Source organism: Ictidomys tridecemlineatus, chromosome X, assembly GCF_052094955.1.
Source record: "Ictidomys tridecemlineatus isolate mIctTri1 chromosome X, mIctTri1.hap1, whole genome shotgun sequence".
Lineage (NCBI taxonomy): Eukaryota > Metazoa > Chordata > Mammalia > Rodentia > Sciuridae > Ictidomys > Ictidomys tridecemlineatus.
In genome coordinates, this window is record NC_135493.1 from 70445050 (window position 1) to 70462660 (window position 17611).

The 17611-nt window shown below is 36.4% G+C and overlaps 1 protein-coding gene across 1 annotated transcript in view; it reads right to left on the reverse strand.

The window, feature by feature from the left end:
- Positions 1-1089: 1089 nt before the first annotated feature.
- Positions 1090-17611, reverse strand: part of Eda2r (ectodysplasin A2 receptor) — a 34057-nt gene continuing 17535 nt past the window's right edge. The window contains exons 4-8 of the mRNA XM_040282161.2: positions 7864-8042; positions 7280-7365; positions 6369-6533; positions 3204-3590; positions 1090-1281 (exon numbers count right to left, since the gene is read on the reverse strand). Coding sequence (XP_040138095.1) covers positions 3214-3590; positions 6369-6533; positions 7280-7365; positions 7864-8042 — 807 coding nt within the window. The 3' untranslated portion in view covers positions 1090-1281; positions 3204-3213. The remainder of the gene's footprint in view (positions 1282-3203; positions 3591-6368; positions 6534-7279; positions 7366-7863; positions 8043-17611) is intronic.

Consider the following 17611-nt stretch of genomic DNA (forward strand, 5'->3'; position numbering starts at 1 on the left):
GCAAATTGCAAAATATTAAGTGCAGCACCCATTAATGTAGTGGATTTCAACATTCTTAACTCAGAATAACTGTGCTCTATCTTTAGTCTTGACTTTTGCTAATTAAGTTAACCTCCAACAACCTGAACTCTAAATGCTGCTCCCAAGAAAAGAGCCAGGTTCTTCACTCACTTAGCACTTTTCTTTTTCAAACCTGACCCACTGTGAAGGAATGGACAGCAGTCCAAATGGCCCAATAGGGACATTAGAGGAGACCTAAAACCCATGGTATTCACACCTGAGTCCTGAGGGTCTAATCTACACTGTTCAACTAGAAAGCATGGAGAAAGCAGTTCCATTTCATGCTGAGAAGCATGTGAAACTGGTGGTGAACACACAGGAGAAACTGACTGGCTTTTCTCTAAACCAAGAAAGCACCAAATGGTCTTTGAGCTGCCCTAGGGCCAGGCCCCATTAAGAAACTTAGCTCCTCAGTGCAGTGCCCTATCACAGACCTCAGGAACTTCACTGTCACCTCAAAGACCAAAGCTCTGAGCTCTGACTTGGCCCTGAGAAGCTAGAGAACATGCCCCATAAAGGAACAAAAGAAGCAAGAGAAGATAAATTAAACTGAAAGGAATTTTAAGAAAGTCTATTTTAAAAATCAAAAACACACTGATTTGAATCTCCACTGAAGAAAAGTTTAGAGACCTATTCGTGAGGAGGAAGACCCAGACAAATGTGCTGGCTCCAGAGTTGTCATAGGTACAGAAATTTAGGATGTGAGTTAGGGAATCATGGCACCAGGCCTCCCAGATGTATGTGTGTGTGTGTGTGTGTGTGTGTGTGTGTGTGTGTGTGTGTGTGTGTGTTGGGGAGAGAGGCAGTGCAGAGGATCTAGAAGGAAAAGGGTTTCATTTTCCTCCTAAAGTGCTAGGAAAATGACAATAAAGTTCTCAAAGGTCCTTCCTTCAGGCCCATGTGACCAAAAATGCAGGTAGGAAAACCCTACCACATACATTGTCTGTCATTCCCTCCCCTCTTCTCTACAATCAATTTGAGCTAGGAACATGTCCAGTAGTTCCATGGCTGGGGATTCAGGCTCTCCAGGCTCAAACACAGTCAAGAAATGGTGCACATCAGTTCTGGGAAGATGGTACAGGATCAATCCGCTGGTAGTAGGGGGTAGGAAATACCCCATTTGTAGATACCACATCCCAGGCCCCTGCAGCTGTTGTGGTATAGGAACAAGGCAGGAGAATCAAAGAATGACTGGACAAGGCTTTCAGGAGCATGAGAGACCTAGGGAAATAGCAAAGCAAGTTAGAAACCTGTGAGAGAATCTCACTAGCTCACTTCTCTCCCAATCCCCCTCACCCAAATCATGGGTTATACCAGTGAATTAGGATACAATCACATAAATGCATCACTAATCTAATTCTACCCTGTTCTAAACTGGTGAGACCATCCTTCATGAAACTGAGTTTAGTTCTAATCTGCACATACTTAAGAGGAACCTAAAGTGGTACCTTCCAGGGCAAAAATGCTACATTTGGGCTTCTGCAGGGATAACAATGCAGAAGAAGTAGATGAGGTCTGTGTGGCCCATGAAACAGAGCTAGGACCAGTACAACAGGGAAAGAGAAAGGTTTTTTTTTTCTTTATATTTGTTTCAAATTTATCAGTCATAGGTGAACCACACATTTGGTGGTAGTGAACTCTCTGACATTGCAAGTAAGGTGACTACATATACTTTTGGTGGAAGAATAGATTTAACATCTCAAATCCAAAAATCCAAAATCTTAAATGCATCAAAATTCAAAATTTTTTGTGCACCTACATGACACCAGAATTGGATGGATAATTCCACACTTGATATCAAGTGACAAGTCATAGTCAAAATGCAGGCACACTAAAAATACTGTATAAATTACCTTCAGGCTATGCATAAAAGGCATATATGAAGCATAAATGATTTTTGGTTTAGATTTTAGTCCCATTCCCAGATAACTTATTATATATGTGAAAATATTCCAAATTAAAAAAAAAACAAATTCTGAAACACTTCCAGTCCCAAGTATTTTGGAAAAAAGATACTCAACCTGTATTATAAAAAATAATGGATTGAACACCTTAGAGGGAAAACTGAACTGGATGATCTTAAAGGTATCAAGGCTGACTGGTTTTATACCAGTCAAAGCTTTTAAATATTCATTATTCACATTTTTAGGTTGGATGTAGGGAACAGGAAGTCATAGCAGACTTGGCAATATATTAACTGAAGAAATATGGAAATTAGTGGTGAAAAGTAGTTGATTAGTTGAAAATTAGAAATATACCCATCCTCCTGCCCCATACTTAAGCCTATGAAAAAGCAACATTGGCTTGAGATTAGTTATAATGGTGGAGTAGGGTGAGCTCTAGAATGGACCCCTCAACCTGGGCTCTAGCTTAGTTAGTTCTGACACTGGATTGCTCTTATGAATTTGAGAAAATTACTTCTCCTCTCTTTGTCTCTGTTTCTGCCTCTGTTAAATGAGGCTAAGATAGTCTGATCCGCTTACTACAAAGGATTGATGTTATGATGATCAGATAAATGTAGTGGATATGGAAGGAATATATATATATATATAAATTGTGACTGGGGGCAGTGAGAGAAAGAAAAACTAACATGGCTGAAATATCTCTAATGCATCAGACACTGTAAAAGGTACTTGCACATATGATTTTAATCCAACCCTCACAATAACTTACAAAGTAGATAGTACTTTCCACTGTTTATAGATGAAAAATCTGAGACTCACAGATGGAAAAAAATTTTTACAAAGTTCATGTAGCTAGTAGGGAATGGATGTTGATTTGAAATATAAGACTGCCAGATGAAAAGGCTTGTATATATATTTTTTCTATTGTACCATGCTGCTTGTTCACATGAGGGATGATAACTATGACTATTAGATAGTGAGGTCCTGAGAGAGCTTGGAAAAAAAATGCTAGGATGGAGACTGGTGTCATGACAACCTGGCCAGTTTCCTGACAATTGTAAGCTCACAAATGACATCTGACTGGCTGAAAACAGTATCACTCTTATTGCATATAAACCCACCAATGTCCCTAGCTTGCTGCTTCTCTACCCCTAGCCCTATTTAATGATAGTAGTACATGGCAAATTCATTAAGGGTGGCCCCTAATTCCGGTTTTTCTGCTCCACCTTTCCAGCTCACCTCAGTAGAGTTAAGGGCTAGGAACTTCATAGGGCACATTGAGCTCCCGCCTGTCTCCAACGCTGTCAGTTGTATTCCCACCCAAGTTTTCGGTTCCAGTACAGGAGGCAGAGCTGGAAAACTTTTGTAGGTCCAGCTCTGTGCATTCGATGGGGGTGTGGACCCAGTGGGAGTGGCTCTCTGAGGCACAGGAGGCCACGGTAAATGACTCCTGTGTGGGGAAGCCACGAGTCGAGCTGCAGTCGTCATCCAGGATGGGGTTAAGTGGCTGGGTCTCAAAGATGCTCTCACTCACTGGGGACTCAGGACTGGTCTCCTGGCCAGGTGGCACGGGGAAAAGAGATTCCTCCTCCACTGCTTCGTCAGCCTCAAACTGCAACGAACCTCCTGCAACTCGAAGCAGAAAACTGGGTCACCAAAAAGCAGGGTCTCTTCTCAGCAAGGCATCTGGTCCTCAGCACAAGAGCAGGAGGGGATTTGGGAGCCAGTGTCCACCTTCCCCTCCCTGGAGACCAGAGCACCTTGCATCAGACTGAGGTGACACACTTGAGACATATACTTACATTGCGGTATCAGATAGAGGCTACCTGGTTCTGGATTAGAGAAATGAATCAATTGTTCAGAGAATAAGAAATACTTTGTGGAAAATAAATTTTGACAAACCTTGCCCCACCATTATATTTATCCCTGGGTGTTATGTCTGTGAAATTATATTATATGGCAATAGGGACTCTGAAGATAGAATTAGGATGATGGACTTGAAAAATAGGGAGATTATGTTGGATTACCCAGATGGGTCCAAGGTTAATTACATGTCCTTAAAAGCAGGAGAAGGAGGCAGAAGTGACAAAGAGAGTATTAGAGAGATATGGACTCACCCCACCACTGCTAGTTTTAATAATAGAAGGAGTCCATGTGTCAAAGTGATTATGCCTCTAGAAGTTAGGAATGCTCTTCACCTTATAGCCAGCAAGAAAATGGAACCTCAGTTCTATAATTGCTGGGAACCAAACTCAGTCATCTGCCTAAATAATTAAGGAAACTGATTCTCCCCTAGAACCACCAGAAAGGAACACAGCCTTTCCAGCATCTTTATTTATTGTGAGGCCCAGTCAAGACTGTTGACCTATGTAAACTATGAGATAATAATCCAATAAATGTGGGGTAATTTATTATGGCAATGACAGAAAAATAGTACGCCTTTCATGTATGAGTATGATTTAACATTAGGAGCTTATTTAACATGATTTTCATATACCAAATTCTGGATTTCTGTATTCTCTTGAAAATTTGGAAGGCTTTTTACCATATTGAATAGTCCCACATGGTAAGAAAGAGCTGGAGCTGAGTAGTGGATTTCCTTTTAGAGAGGGCACAATTCCTAAAGCTCCTGCCCATTTGTCTTGCACCTTATATTGGATCTAATTCACACATTGACCTCACTACATAAGTGTGTGACTGCTGATAATTCTTCATTGAATGAGGAAATCCTAGCCTTCCTTCCCCTTATGGAAACCATGAATACGGAAGCAGCCTTCTTTCATATTCTCTGAAGAGTACCACCTTATTATCTTAGAGATAGAAGAGGAACAGAAGAGAGTCACTCATTATTTCTCTCCTGAAGGAGGTGGACGGAGACAGGCAGTTCTGAAATGTTCCTTCATATTCCATATTGCTGAGACCTGGGGACCAAATGCCTTATTGCCTTTGTTTCATGCTCATGCTCAGGGATTGGGAAACCACTCTTATTTGAGACACTGGATTCTGACGTCAGAGAGAGAATTGTTCACCCTGAGCCACAATGCCTAGGAGCTACCAGAGAGAAGAGGAATTTGAAGTAGAGCTTCACAATGGTTATGAAGAGACAACAGAGAAACACTGCAGCCTGTTAAATGCTAGAATTGTCTCTACTTAAGCCAGGGGCTCAGCCAAGTATAACCATTGGTCTTTTTCAAGATAATTGGCAGTCCCCACAGCCAAATTGACCACAGACACCCTATAAAAGGGAGATTTTCCAATATACATAGAGTAAAAAAAAAAGTAGTATTGCTTTGAGTCCAGTATCAAGGGGCTGAGAAGTCCTGAGCATCTAGTATCCAGAAAACTTTATCTTCCCCCTTACTAACTCAATACCATTCACTAGTTCTAAGTTCCACTTTTGGTGTCCCTGCTTAGCACTGAAGCTGTACTAAACCATGGTTTGGATTTCTTTTTCTTTATTTTTTTTCTTTCTTGGAACTGGGGATTGAAGCCAAGGGAACTGTACTACTAAGCTACTTCTCCAGCCCTTTTAATTTTTTTTTTAATTTTGAGATTAAATTGTTTAGGGCCCTGCTAAGTTGCTGATGCTGGCCGCAAACATGTGACCATTTTGCCTCAGCCTCCCAAATTGCTGAGATTACAACCATATGTCCAATGTTCAGCTCTTGGCTGGATTTCTAATATCTTGCTTGATCCTGACCAGTCACCATCTCACCTCCTCCATATTTGCCCACATAATTAAGTCCCACATTATTGGCTAAAGGGTGAATTTGTGCTGAAAACAGATAACAGTGTTATTGGGACTTTAAATATGACCTTCTATTTGGAATTTCACATGGCCATCTCCTGTAGGCTGGGGTAGATCTCATTAGGTACCAGCATGGTCTAGGAAAAATAAGTTTAAATCTGAAAATTACACACTGCATTTCGTTGGGAAATTATCACACTGGTTGCAGTTACCCTAGACCTTTCCCACATTTATTAGTATAGATAAGCAGAATTGGAGAACTTAAAAATCAACTAGTCCAATCATACCTCACATTTTTGAGATTAGGGAGAAAGAGACCCCAAAAATCTAGATGACTTATTTAATGTTACAACAGTGATTCAGAGGTAGATTTAGAAACTTGTTTTCCATATTCTTTTTCCAAGGGGTTCAGTTACCATTATGTCATGCTCTGTTATGAATGCCTGGAACTTAATAAACCAGGTCCCCTAAACTCTTAGGGTTCTCTTCAGTCACCTTTAAAGTTCCATGCCATCTAATATAGTTTCCAAGGCCATCCCTGGGTTTTTCAGCATGGAAAGGAAAGCCCATTAACTGTCAACCCCAGAAAATTCCTCTTTTCTATCAATAAGAATCTTATTTCTGATTCATGTCAAATGTGAAGCAGCCACCCTTACCACGCTGGCAATGTCTGTTGAAGAACTGCTTGCAGTAGAGGAAGAAGAGCCCCAGGAAGGCCAGGGTAAACACCACTAGCAGACTGCTCACCAGTGCAACAAGTGTGGCCTCCTGAGGGGGCACTGTGGGTGCATCTGCCTTCACTAAGCTCAACTGGAAGGCACCTGTGAGACAAAAATACGGGGCAAGTCAGTCACTGTGGGGAGTTAATAGTCATCCTGACACTGGTCCTGGAATTCTTCAAGGCATCACCCTCTCCCTAAGGCCTTTCCCAATTAAGGATGCTGGTTTTACTTCTTTGTAGAGCAGGGAAATTTTAAAGATCAAAACAGAACAACTCACATATACTGCAGGCATGGTATAAATTAATACAATTAACTGAAGATGTACATATCCTATGGTCTTTCCATGCCATATCTAGACACACAAACAGATAAAAATTGATAGAGATACAGACATAGTCTAGACTTTATTTTAGCTTCTGATGATTCCTAAGATCTAGAGACTCCTATACACCTTGAATAATAATAATAATAATAATAATAATAATAATAATAATAATTTACAATTAAATATTATAATTTATAAAGTGTTTTTAAACATCTATTATTTCATTAAACCAAGAAAACTATCCCAAAAGGTATGTAGAAAAACAATTTATAATGAGTCACATTTTTTTTCAGATGATATAAATGACCTTTACTGAGTTTGAATGATTTGTGAAAGTTTACATATATATAATGTTGCAAAACCAGCATTCAAACCTAACTGATTGCCTTGCTATGACACTCCACAGGAAGGAGCATGAAGGGGTATTCATTCCCTCCAGGAATAAAAGATAAGTCTTTAGTATCCTAACTTGCTGTCACATAATGATTTAATGAAAAGGAAAAGAGAAGTGGATACATACACTGAACCTCAGAGGTGGGGGTCTGCTTTGTGCATGGGATGCACTCTTGGTCCTGTAGCCCTCCAATGCGTGTCTTTCGGTAGAACCTGTAGTCAGATCATAAAGTATGGCAGAGTGTTGAAATAAGCAATGCACTTAGAGTAGTTCTTCTTGGGAGCCAGTACCAATACCTCTTTATGGGCTCTTTGCCTCCATGTTTGTTGTTCACTGAGGCCCAGAAACCCTACCTCTTCCACCATTAATCAGACCATTTAGTCAAAAGGACAGCTAATGTCACAAGAACGAGGAGCACTGCTTTGATATCAATTGCTTTGTGACTTAAATCTACAGTGAAATTTACTTTAAACCTTGATCTGTGCTAAGAGTGCCAACATGATGAAAAACACTGTTAATTCATCCAAGATTAACAATGTGCTGGGCACTTTATATAGGGATCCTAGGAAGACACTCTTTCTCTTTTGGGGGAACTTAAGTAGAATATAGTATGAGAGAATGCTTCAACTAGATTCTCAAAGAAAGGATGAGAGAAACAGAAGAGCTAAAAAAAAGGCTCAGAAGAGCTTGGCCCAATATAGTGGGTTTACCTGGGCAGACAGTCCCCACAGACTGCATTAGAGGTAGCTGTACAGTTGGCCTTCTGGACACGATTGATGATGGCGCAGGTAATGCAAGTCTGACATCTGTGATGGCCCCAACTGCTTTTGTACCTTCGAGGAGGGCAAGCTGTACAGTATGCATCTCCACCCTCTCCATAACCACAATCCTGCAGACAGATGGGAGTCATCAACATTGCTATATAGGATCTTGGAGAAGGGATCAGCTCTGAAACAAGTGAACATGGTATAGAGTAGCATTTTTCAAACTGCTAGTTGCAATCCCATTATTAGATCATAAAAATTTTTACTAGGTTGCATCTATCATTAAAAATTGAAGTAGAGGGCTGGGGTTGTAGCTCAGTGGTAGAGTGCTTACCTCTCATGTGAGAAGCACTGGGTTCAATTCTCAGCACCACATATAAATAAATAAATTAAATAAAGGTCCATAAACAACTAAAAAACATTAAAAAATTGAAATAGAACAAAATAGAATAATAATATGAAATATTATAGAACATAGCTTGTTGTAAAACTGTGTATTTTATATTAGTCAGCATAGGCTAGTATATACTTTGGTATATACTAATCTCGGTGTCTTAGAAGAACCTAAGTGGAACAAACAATATTTCATGTATGTATGATTACATCAAAATGAAACCCAATATTATGTATAACTATAATACACTAATAAAAACATTTTTAAAAAGAATAAAAGTTTATTTCCTATTCACACTATCTGCCACCAGGAATTTCTCAAGGGCTCTGCTCTACTCCATAGGGTACCCAGGGTAACAGAGGCTTCATCTTTGTGCTGCCATGATTAGAACAACAAATGAGAGAGACCATTGTGAATTGTGAACTGGCTTTTAAAATTTTCCCCCACCAAAATGGCCCATCTCCTTTTGCTCATTTGTCCTAGGCCACACATATCAATTTATAATTAGTAATTACAAAGGTTATGAGAAAGTGCAATTCTACAATGTGCCAGAAGGTGGGGAACCGGAAATATCTGACAAATAGCTGAAATTACTAACCATCATTGATTTATAAAACTTTCACAGATAAAATATATGTAAGTATATGTTGAATTGTGATAAAAATTATTATTTACTCTAGCTCATAGTACAAAGATATTTGAACGCCAGTTGTAAGATCTAGCTGGCTCTTGTTTCAGCTGTGGAATCAACTCTGACTCTGGCCAGCATCTTCAAACCCTAAAACACACATACATTCTGGGCATCAGAGGCTCCAACATCTGAAAAGATTGAAGTAGTCAGTCTTTAAAGACTATTCCAGCTCTGACAGCCTAACTTCAATAGGAACAAGGCTGCAGCCTGATAACAGCCATAGCTCATTCTCAAGTTATTGCTTCATGGATACTGAATTTGTTTGGAGTGATAAAAAGGTTTTGGAAATAGATAGTGATAATGGTTTCACAGCACTATGCATGTGATTAATGTCACTGAATTGTACATTTAAAAAGGTTAAATAGCACATTTTATGTTAAATTATTTTATCAAAATTAAAAATCAATAACACAATATATCAAATAAATGGGTAAATTGTATGGTATATAATCTATATTTCAATAAAGCTGTTAGAAAAATGAAAGCCTTCATAAGTCTGGATTCCTGAATGACTTAGATGAAGTCTATCACTCTTAACAAAGATTACAGTTAGAATCAATAATAAACTCTTAATCGGTTGTTATAGCAGCTAGCATTATCTGAACTAATAGGATAGATACATTTTATCTTCCTATTAGTTGGAAAAATAGAGCATCAGCCAGCCTCTAAACATTCCTGCCATGCTGTGCTTTTATTTGCCCACTCTGGCCTTTCTAAATGCCTCACAACCCCCTTCACAATGATCCCATCTACCATAACCCAAATTTGATGCATATCAGAAAGTATAACATAGGTTCTCAGCATTTTGCTTATAGTCTAGATTTCTTAAGGAGATAAGGAGTTTCTTGGAACCTCTGATACCTTATATGCAGAATTTGAATCATAATTAGCTGCCTATATTGTCTACAGAGTGTGCTAGAATGAAAGCAATAAGAAATACAGTGTAATGATGAAATGGTTTGATCTAGGGTCAGAGAGATTTAGTTTTAACTCTCACTTCTATCAATGACCAGCTATATGACCTCAGACAATGGGGGGGTGCTCAATTGTCTTGTAAATAAAATAGGAAATAGTGCTACTTGACTGATAAACATGTTAACATTATATAAGCGGAACAAATGAACAAAGGGAGTACCTCAAATCAATTGAATAAAGCTGAACTTTTTAATGTTGTGTTGAATACCTGGATGGCCATGGAAAAACCAATAAATTTTTATCCATTCTTCACACTCTAAAGAAGAAAAAGTTTCAGATGCATCAGTTATTTAAATATAAAAAATGACAATGTATGGTGGCTCACAAATGTAAACCCAGCAACTTGGGAAGCTCAGGTAGGAGGGCTGCAAGTTCAAGGCTAGCCTGAACATAGCAGGGAGACCCTGTCTCAGAATACAAAAATCATAAGGTCTGGCGATATAACTCACTTTAGAATACCCCTAGGTTTAATTCCCAGTATAGTAAAATCAAATAAAATATGAAAACCAACAGTACTGAAAGCAACATATAAGCAAACTTCTCCTTAATATGAAAATGAAGAAACACATCCTAACTATAACCCCAAAGTCCAGAATCCATAAGGGAAAGATAGATAAACCTAGTTACGTAAAATTTAGAGAAATTTTTGGAGGTCAAGTATTTAATAAGCAAAATAAAAATCAAATAATTAACTAAGAAAATACATACATTTGTATCTCAGATTAAGATTTATATCCTCAGCAACCAGGAGGCTAAGGCAGGAGGATCACAAGCTCTAGATGAACTTCAGAAACTTAGCAAGATCTTTTCTCAGAATAAAATAAAGAGGCTGGGGACACAGCTCAGAGGAAGAATATTCCTGGGTACAATCCCCACCATCATTTTAAAAAAGAATTTAATTTGCAAACCATGTATACAACAAAAGACACTATCTGACATACATAAAGTTCTCAATCACTGAGCAACATCCCCAGCCCTTTTTTATATGTGTATTTTGAAACAGGGTCTGGCTACATTGCTGAGGCTGGCTTTGAACTTTGAACAATCTTCCTGCCTAAGCCTCCTCAGGCTCTAGGAAGACAGGTGTGCACCACTGTGCACAGCCAGCATGAAAGTTAAAAAACTAAAACCTAAACTACTATAAACCAAATTACATTCTTGGTCATTTCTACAGAAATGATTTTTTTAAGGTCATACAGAAAGCTGTATGGAAATGTTCATAGTAGCTTTGTTCCTAATAGTCCCAAAGTGGAAACAATTCAAATATCCTTCAGTGAATGGTTAAACAAACTGTGATGCATCTATACTATCAAGTACTATTCTAAAACAACATAGAACAAATTATTGAAACATGCAACAAATCTGATTAATATCTAGAGAATTATGCTGAGTTAAAAAATCCTAAATGGTTGTATATTGTATGATTCCACATATATACTATTTATGAAATCTCAAAATGACAGACAAGGTCACAGAGGATTTCAGTGGTTAATGATGAGGAGATGGAAGTTAGGGAACATGGGTGTGGCTATAAAAAGACAACATGAGGTAACTTTGTCTTATAGAAATATTTTGTATTTTGACTATCTATATCAATATCCTGGTTGTGGTATTGTAATCTAGTTATATAATATGTTACCAGAGGGGAAAATTGAAAAGTATACACAAGATATCTATTATTTCTTATAATTGTAAGTGAGTCTACAATTATCCCAAAATAAAAATTTTGTTACAATAAAAAAATAATTTAATTAAATAAACTGTGGAACACATATAATGATGTATTTTGTACCTATAAAAAGAAATATGGACTATCTACAATGGAAAGATCTAATAGACATAGTAAGTGAAATCAAGTGTGCTTTCATCCAAAAAAAAGGAGTAGGCTGTTCCAATTTCACACACACAAACACATGCATGTATACACACACACATACATATACACACAAACAATAGAAGGATAAAGCACCAATCTCAAACAAAAAAAGAAAACAGGGAGGAGAATTACCTACAAGGCAAAGAGATAAATATGATGAATGGGACAATGAGACCTTCATTAATATGCACTTTATTTTATAGAATTGAATTTGACAGATTGCAAATATGTTACATTAAGTACAAAAGATTAAATTGAAAATAAAGCAATCCCTAAAATTTTAAAACTGAATGCAAAAAAATTAACCTAAAATGAATATGTTCATGAGCGTGTGTGTGTGTGTGTGTGTGTGTGTGTGTGTGTATCTTGAATATGTGTGTATGCAGTATTTGTCACCAGGCCTAGCACATAGTAAATCCTTAATGAATGAATGAACTGTAGTATTGCTCTTATGGAAAGCCAAGTTTTGCAATATTTGGAGTACTAGAATCAGAAGACTTGAGCCTGACTCCTTACTCATTCACTTGCTAGAAAAGGGAATGGCGGCAGCTAGCTTATATTTACTAAGAATTAGCTAATAAATTGATTGATTAATTGACACTCACCTTTGTTATATTAATTCATGAAGCATTCATTAAGTGACTACTGTATGCTAAGATGCTATTCTAGATAGTGTGACTAAATGATTGAACCAATCACACAAAAATCCCTATTTTCATGGACTTAAGTACTCCATAAATCTTCTAAGGTTGCATTACCAACCCTATTTTACAAATAATAAAATGTGAGGTACAAATGGTTTTGTCAGAACAATTGGCAAGCCTAGGAAACCCCTTCCCTATGGGCCTGAGGCTGCATGCACATCCACAACCAGAGATACAAGGCTTCACAGAGCACTAACAAGAGTGACTTTGCCACAGTTAATTAAGTACCCTGCCCAAGAAACCTCTTTGACCTATGAGTCTAAGACTACTGCATTGTATGGTGACTGGGTTACACTGGCACGTTGTATCCTACTACTATAACTAGCAGTCTCGGAAGTATTCTTCCTCCTTACAATTTAGAGATTTCTTTCCTTAAATCTAAATGAATCAGGAGACTTGGCCAAGGTAAACCCTCAGCAAAGAACAGAGGGAGCCCCAGCAACACTAGATGCACCACCCAAACAAAAAATTGTATCACAAAGTCTCTAAAACTCAAATTGTCTTTAGGCTTGCCACCAACAAAAGAAGGCTAGGACCTGCATGTTAAACCTAAATGATGATTGATAAAACACAGGATTTAATAAAACTTTGAATTTCCTAACATAAAGTAATTGACCAGATACTCAGGATACAATGAAAAAATATTATATCTATCATAAAAATAATCAGGAAAGCCACTCACAACATGAATGAGAAAAGACAGTCAATTGACACCAAAATCCTCACAAGAATTTTAAAGCATCCATAACCAAAATGCTTTCACATGCAATCACAAATTTTTTAACCAAAAGAAAAATTAGAACAGCTAGCAAAAAACAAAAGTTATGATGAAAACTTACTGCTTGTTCTCAATATTAGAGAAGAGATGATAGATGATAGAATCAGTGAATTTGAGGACAGAACAATAGAATTTACACAATCTGAACAGGGAGAAAGTAGAATAAAAATAAAATGAGCAATGCTTTGGGGAACTGTGGGACTATGGAAAAGATCAAACAATCATATCATCAGAGTCTTATGAAAAAAAATGTGTCTGAACAATTTTTCAAAGAAATGAAACTTGAAATCTTTATAAATTTGTCCAAAGACATACAGACTCAAGAGGATGGAGCAAACCACAAATACAGTAAGTGCAAAGAAATATACATCATAATGACACTTACAAAAACAAAAGACAAAATCTTATAAATAGCCAGAAAGAGATGACATTACCTATAGAAGAAAACCAATTCAAATGACAGTGGATTTCTATCAAAAGCCATGAATGCCAGAAGCAAGCACCACATTTTTAAGTGCTGAAAAAAGGAAAAAAAAACTGTCTACTGTAAATTCTATATCCAGATAAAGTATACTTCAGGAGTACAAGAGAAACAAAGATATTCTCAGCAAAAAAAAACTAAAACAATATGTTGTTGGTAGAACTACCCTGAAATAATAGCTAAAGGGAGTTCTTCAAGCAGAAAGTAAATAATAGAATAGGGAATCATGGTGCATCAGGAAAAAAGAAAGAACAAGGGAAATACAAAAATATGGATATAAAATGAACTGTCCCTTTCATGAATTTTACAAATTATATTTGATTATTAAAATGAATATAACAAAATATTATGTCATATACTCTTTTTAAAAAAAATATTTACTTTTTAGGTGTAGATGGACACAACACAATGCCTTTATTTTTTTTTATGTGGTGCTGAGGATGGAACCCAGGTCCTGCCTGTGCTAGGTGAGCACTCTACCACTAAGCCACAATCCCAGCTCTTATGTCTTATACTCTTAAAATGATATTTAAAGTTGTGAAAGTAAAAGAAACTAGATGGAAGGGATATATCCATACTTCACCCCCAAACAATAAAAAAGTGATACCAGTAAATCCTGAAAAGTCAAATGTGAATATTGTAATATTCAAAACTACATCTAAGAATATAATACAAAAATATACCAAAAACTACAAATAAGTGAAGATGGGATTCTAAAAAAAATGTCCATGTAACCTGCAGGAAAGCAAGAAAAGACAAAGAGGGGACCAAGGAGCAGAGAGAACAAACAATAATATGGCAGACTTAAAACTCCAAAATATCAGTAATTATCTTACATATCAATCATCTAAGTAAACCAGTTGAAGGCAGTGATTAACATAATGGATAAACCAAAGACTATTAAATTGCCTTCAACAATCATTTCTTGAATAGGTGGATGAATAATTTTTTAATAAATTAAAAAGAAACAAATTATAAAAATATTATTGAGACTCTTCTGCCCTAATTAGAAGGCAAATGAAGTTTTTCCAAATGATCAAGACCCCCAAATGCTTTTGCTATTAATCAGTTTTACAACCAGAAATCACTGATTTTTTAAAAATTTTGTAATGCTAGCACTACATTGATAGGAAATGTTGCTGACAGTAGTAAAACAATAGTTAGTTACTGTCAAAAAATAACTTATACAATGTAAAAAAAAGAATACTTAATTAAAATCAAGAATGGTTTATTGGGGCTGGGGATCTAGCTCAGTTGACAGAGTGCTTGCCTAGCATGCACAAGGCTCTGAGTTCAATCTCCAGCACCACTAAAAAAAAAAAAAAAAAAAAAAAAAAAAGGTTTACCTTGGGGGGCTGGGGTTGTAGCTCAGTGGTATAGAGTGCTTGACTAGCACATGTGAGGCACTAGGATTGATCCTCAGCACAACATCAAAATAAATAAAATAAAGGTATTGTGTCCATATACAACTAAAAACATATTTAAAAAGAATGGTTTACCTTGGGAATGCATAGCATTTTCATTTTGGGTACTGATTTTTATGTTATCTAAAATGACAAAGGGAAAATTATATTAAAAATCCATAGATAATGGTAGAATGAAACAAAATTCAAAACCATTTCTGATTTTAAATATATTCATATTTATATTATAAAAAGGACTTTAAAAATACTTTGCAATATGTCTGTCTATTCAGGTGCCTTACAGGAGTAGGGAATGAACAATAAGCAATGAATATTCAGAATAGAAAAAGAAGCAATCAGAAACAGTTCACAAAATTGGAAATGCAAATGGACAAACAAACAAAAAATGTTGGGATATTTCCCTATCAAATATAAAAAGTAAAAACAAAATTCTCATAAAGTCCTCATAAATTAGTAATTTAATATTACAGAGGAAGGCATAAAATTAATAGACAATGGGAACATGCATTATTCATTTGTGGTTAGGCTTCTGGGACATGGGAATTCTATGCACTGTTGAAAATAAATGCAATTGTAATGGAAATTAGTATAAAACTTCAGAAGTGTTATCTGCTAATATATCTCAAAAATCTTAAAATTGTATTTAGCTTGGAAATTAAACTTCTAGAAAATGTCCTGAGGAGACAGTGTTAATTTTCTGAAATGATTTATTTACTGTGATATTTATAATTCATAAGTGAAATATTAAAATAAATAAAGGTATCTGAAAAAAACTTCATCTTAGATGCTTCTAGCTATTTATCCAAATATCATTGGTCACCTTCCTCCTTCGTAACAGAACAACAATTTCATGCTAAACAGCAGGGTGACCAGCCTCAATAAGGAATTTTTAACTCTCTTCGTCAATCATGGTTATCCCATTCCTGTTGGACTGATACTCATTCCCCAGTCTTGGCTTCTAGCTAGGGATAGCTGTATCACCAAGGTCTGGACCAAAATTAACACTGTCTCCTCAGGACATTTTCTAGAAGTTTAATTTCCAAGCTAAATACAATTTTAAGATTTTTGAGATACATTAGCAGATAACACCAAGGTCTGATAAAATAGGAAATCAGAAAATAAAGGCAAGCTATTTTGACCCCCCATCCCTGCTTCCTGACTTTGATTATGGTGTGAAGATGTTATGCTTTGAGTTGTGGCAACCATGATGTCACAAACATAAGGACAAAACAGGAAGGTACCCAATATGAATGAAAAGACTGAATCCTTGATAACATGGTTGATCTGCCCAACAAACCAAAAGGGTGCCTGTCTCCAGACTACCTACATATGTGCTTATTTTAAGATTGTGTGAAGCTTTATGTCATATTTTTTCACTCTAAATATATTGATAAAAATATTGGTAAAAATATTGATTAAAAGTTTGTTTCTAATTTTTCTCATTAAGTTTATTTTTGAATAGCACATAAAATATAAACGTTGTACATATTAATGGGGTAGCACACTATTGTCTGATACATTGTATACTGTTTAAATCCATTAAACATATGTATCTCCTCAAACATTTATCACTTCTTTATGATGAAAACATTCAAAATCCTTTATTCTAGCTTTTGAAGTGCACAATATATTATTATCTATAATCATTTACTGCACAATAGCACAGCAGAACTTCTTGCTCTTATCTAACTGTAACTTAGTAAACAACCATTGGTCAACCTCTCAGCTTCCCTCCCTTTTCCTATTTTCCCCAGTCTCTGGTAACCACCATTCTACTATCAGTTTCTACGAGATCAAATTTTTTAGATAAAAAAATTTTCACATATGAGTGAGATCAAGTCGTAGTGTGTTGCGGTGTCTGACTTATTTCACATGAAACAATTATCTCCAGGTCCATCCAGGTTGACACAAATGAAAGAATTTCAAATATATATATATATATATATATATATTGGTACTAGGGATTGAACTCAGGGGCACTCAAATACTGAGCTATATTCCTAGCCCTTTTTAAAATTTTATTTAGAGACAAGGTCTCACTGAGTTACTTAGGGCCTCATTAAGTTGCTGAGGATGGCTTTGAACTTGTAATCCTCCTGCTTCAGCTTCTCAAGTTGCTGGGATTACAGGTGTGCACCACCATGCCTAGCTTCATTCTTTTTTATTGTCTCATAGTATTCTATTTTTTATATGTAGCACGTTTTCTTTATCTGGTCGTCAGATGATGGACACTTAGGTTGTTTCCAATTTCTTGTCTCTTATGCCTAGTGCTACAGTAAACATTGAAGTGCAAATGCCTTTTCACCATACTGATTTTATTTCTTTTGGATATATAGCCAGTAGTTGGATCATATGCTAATTTTTCCATTTG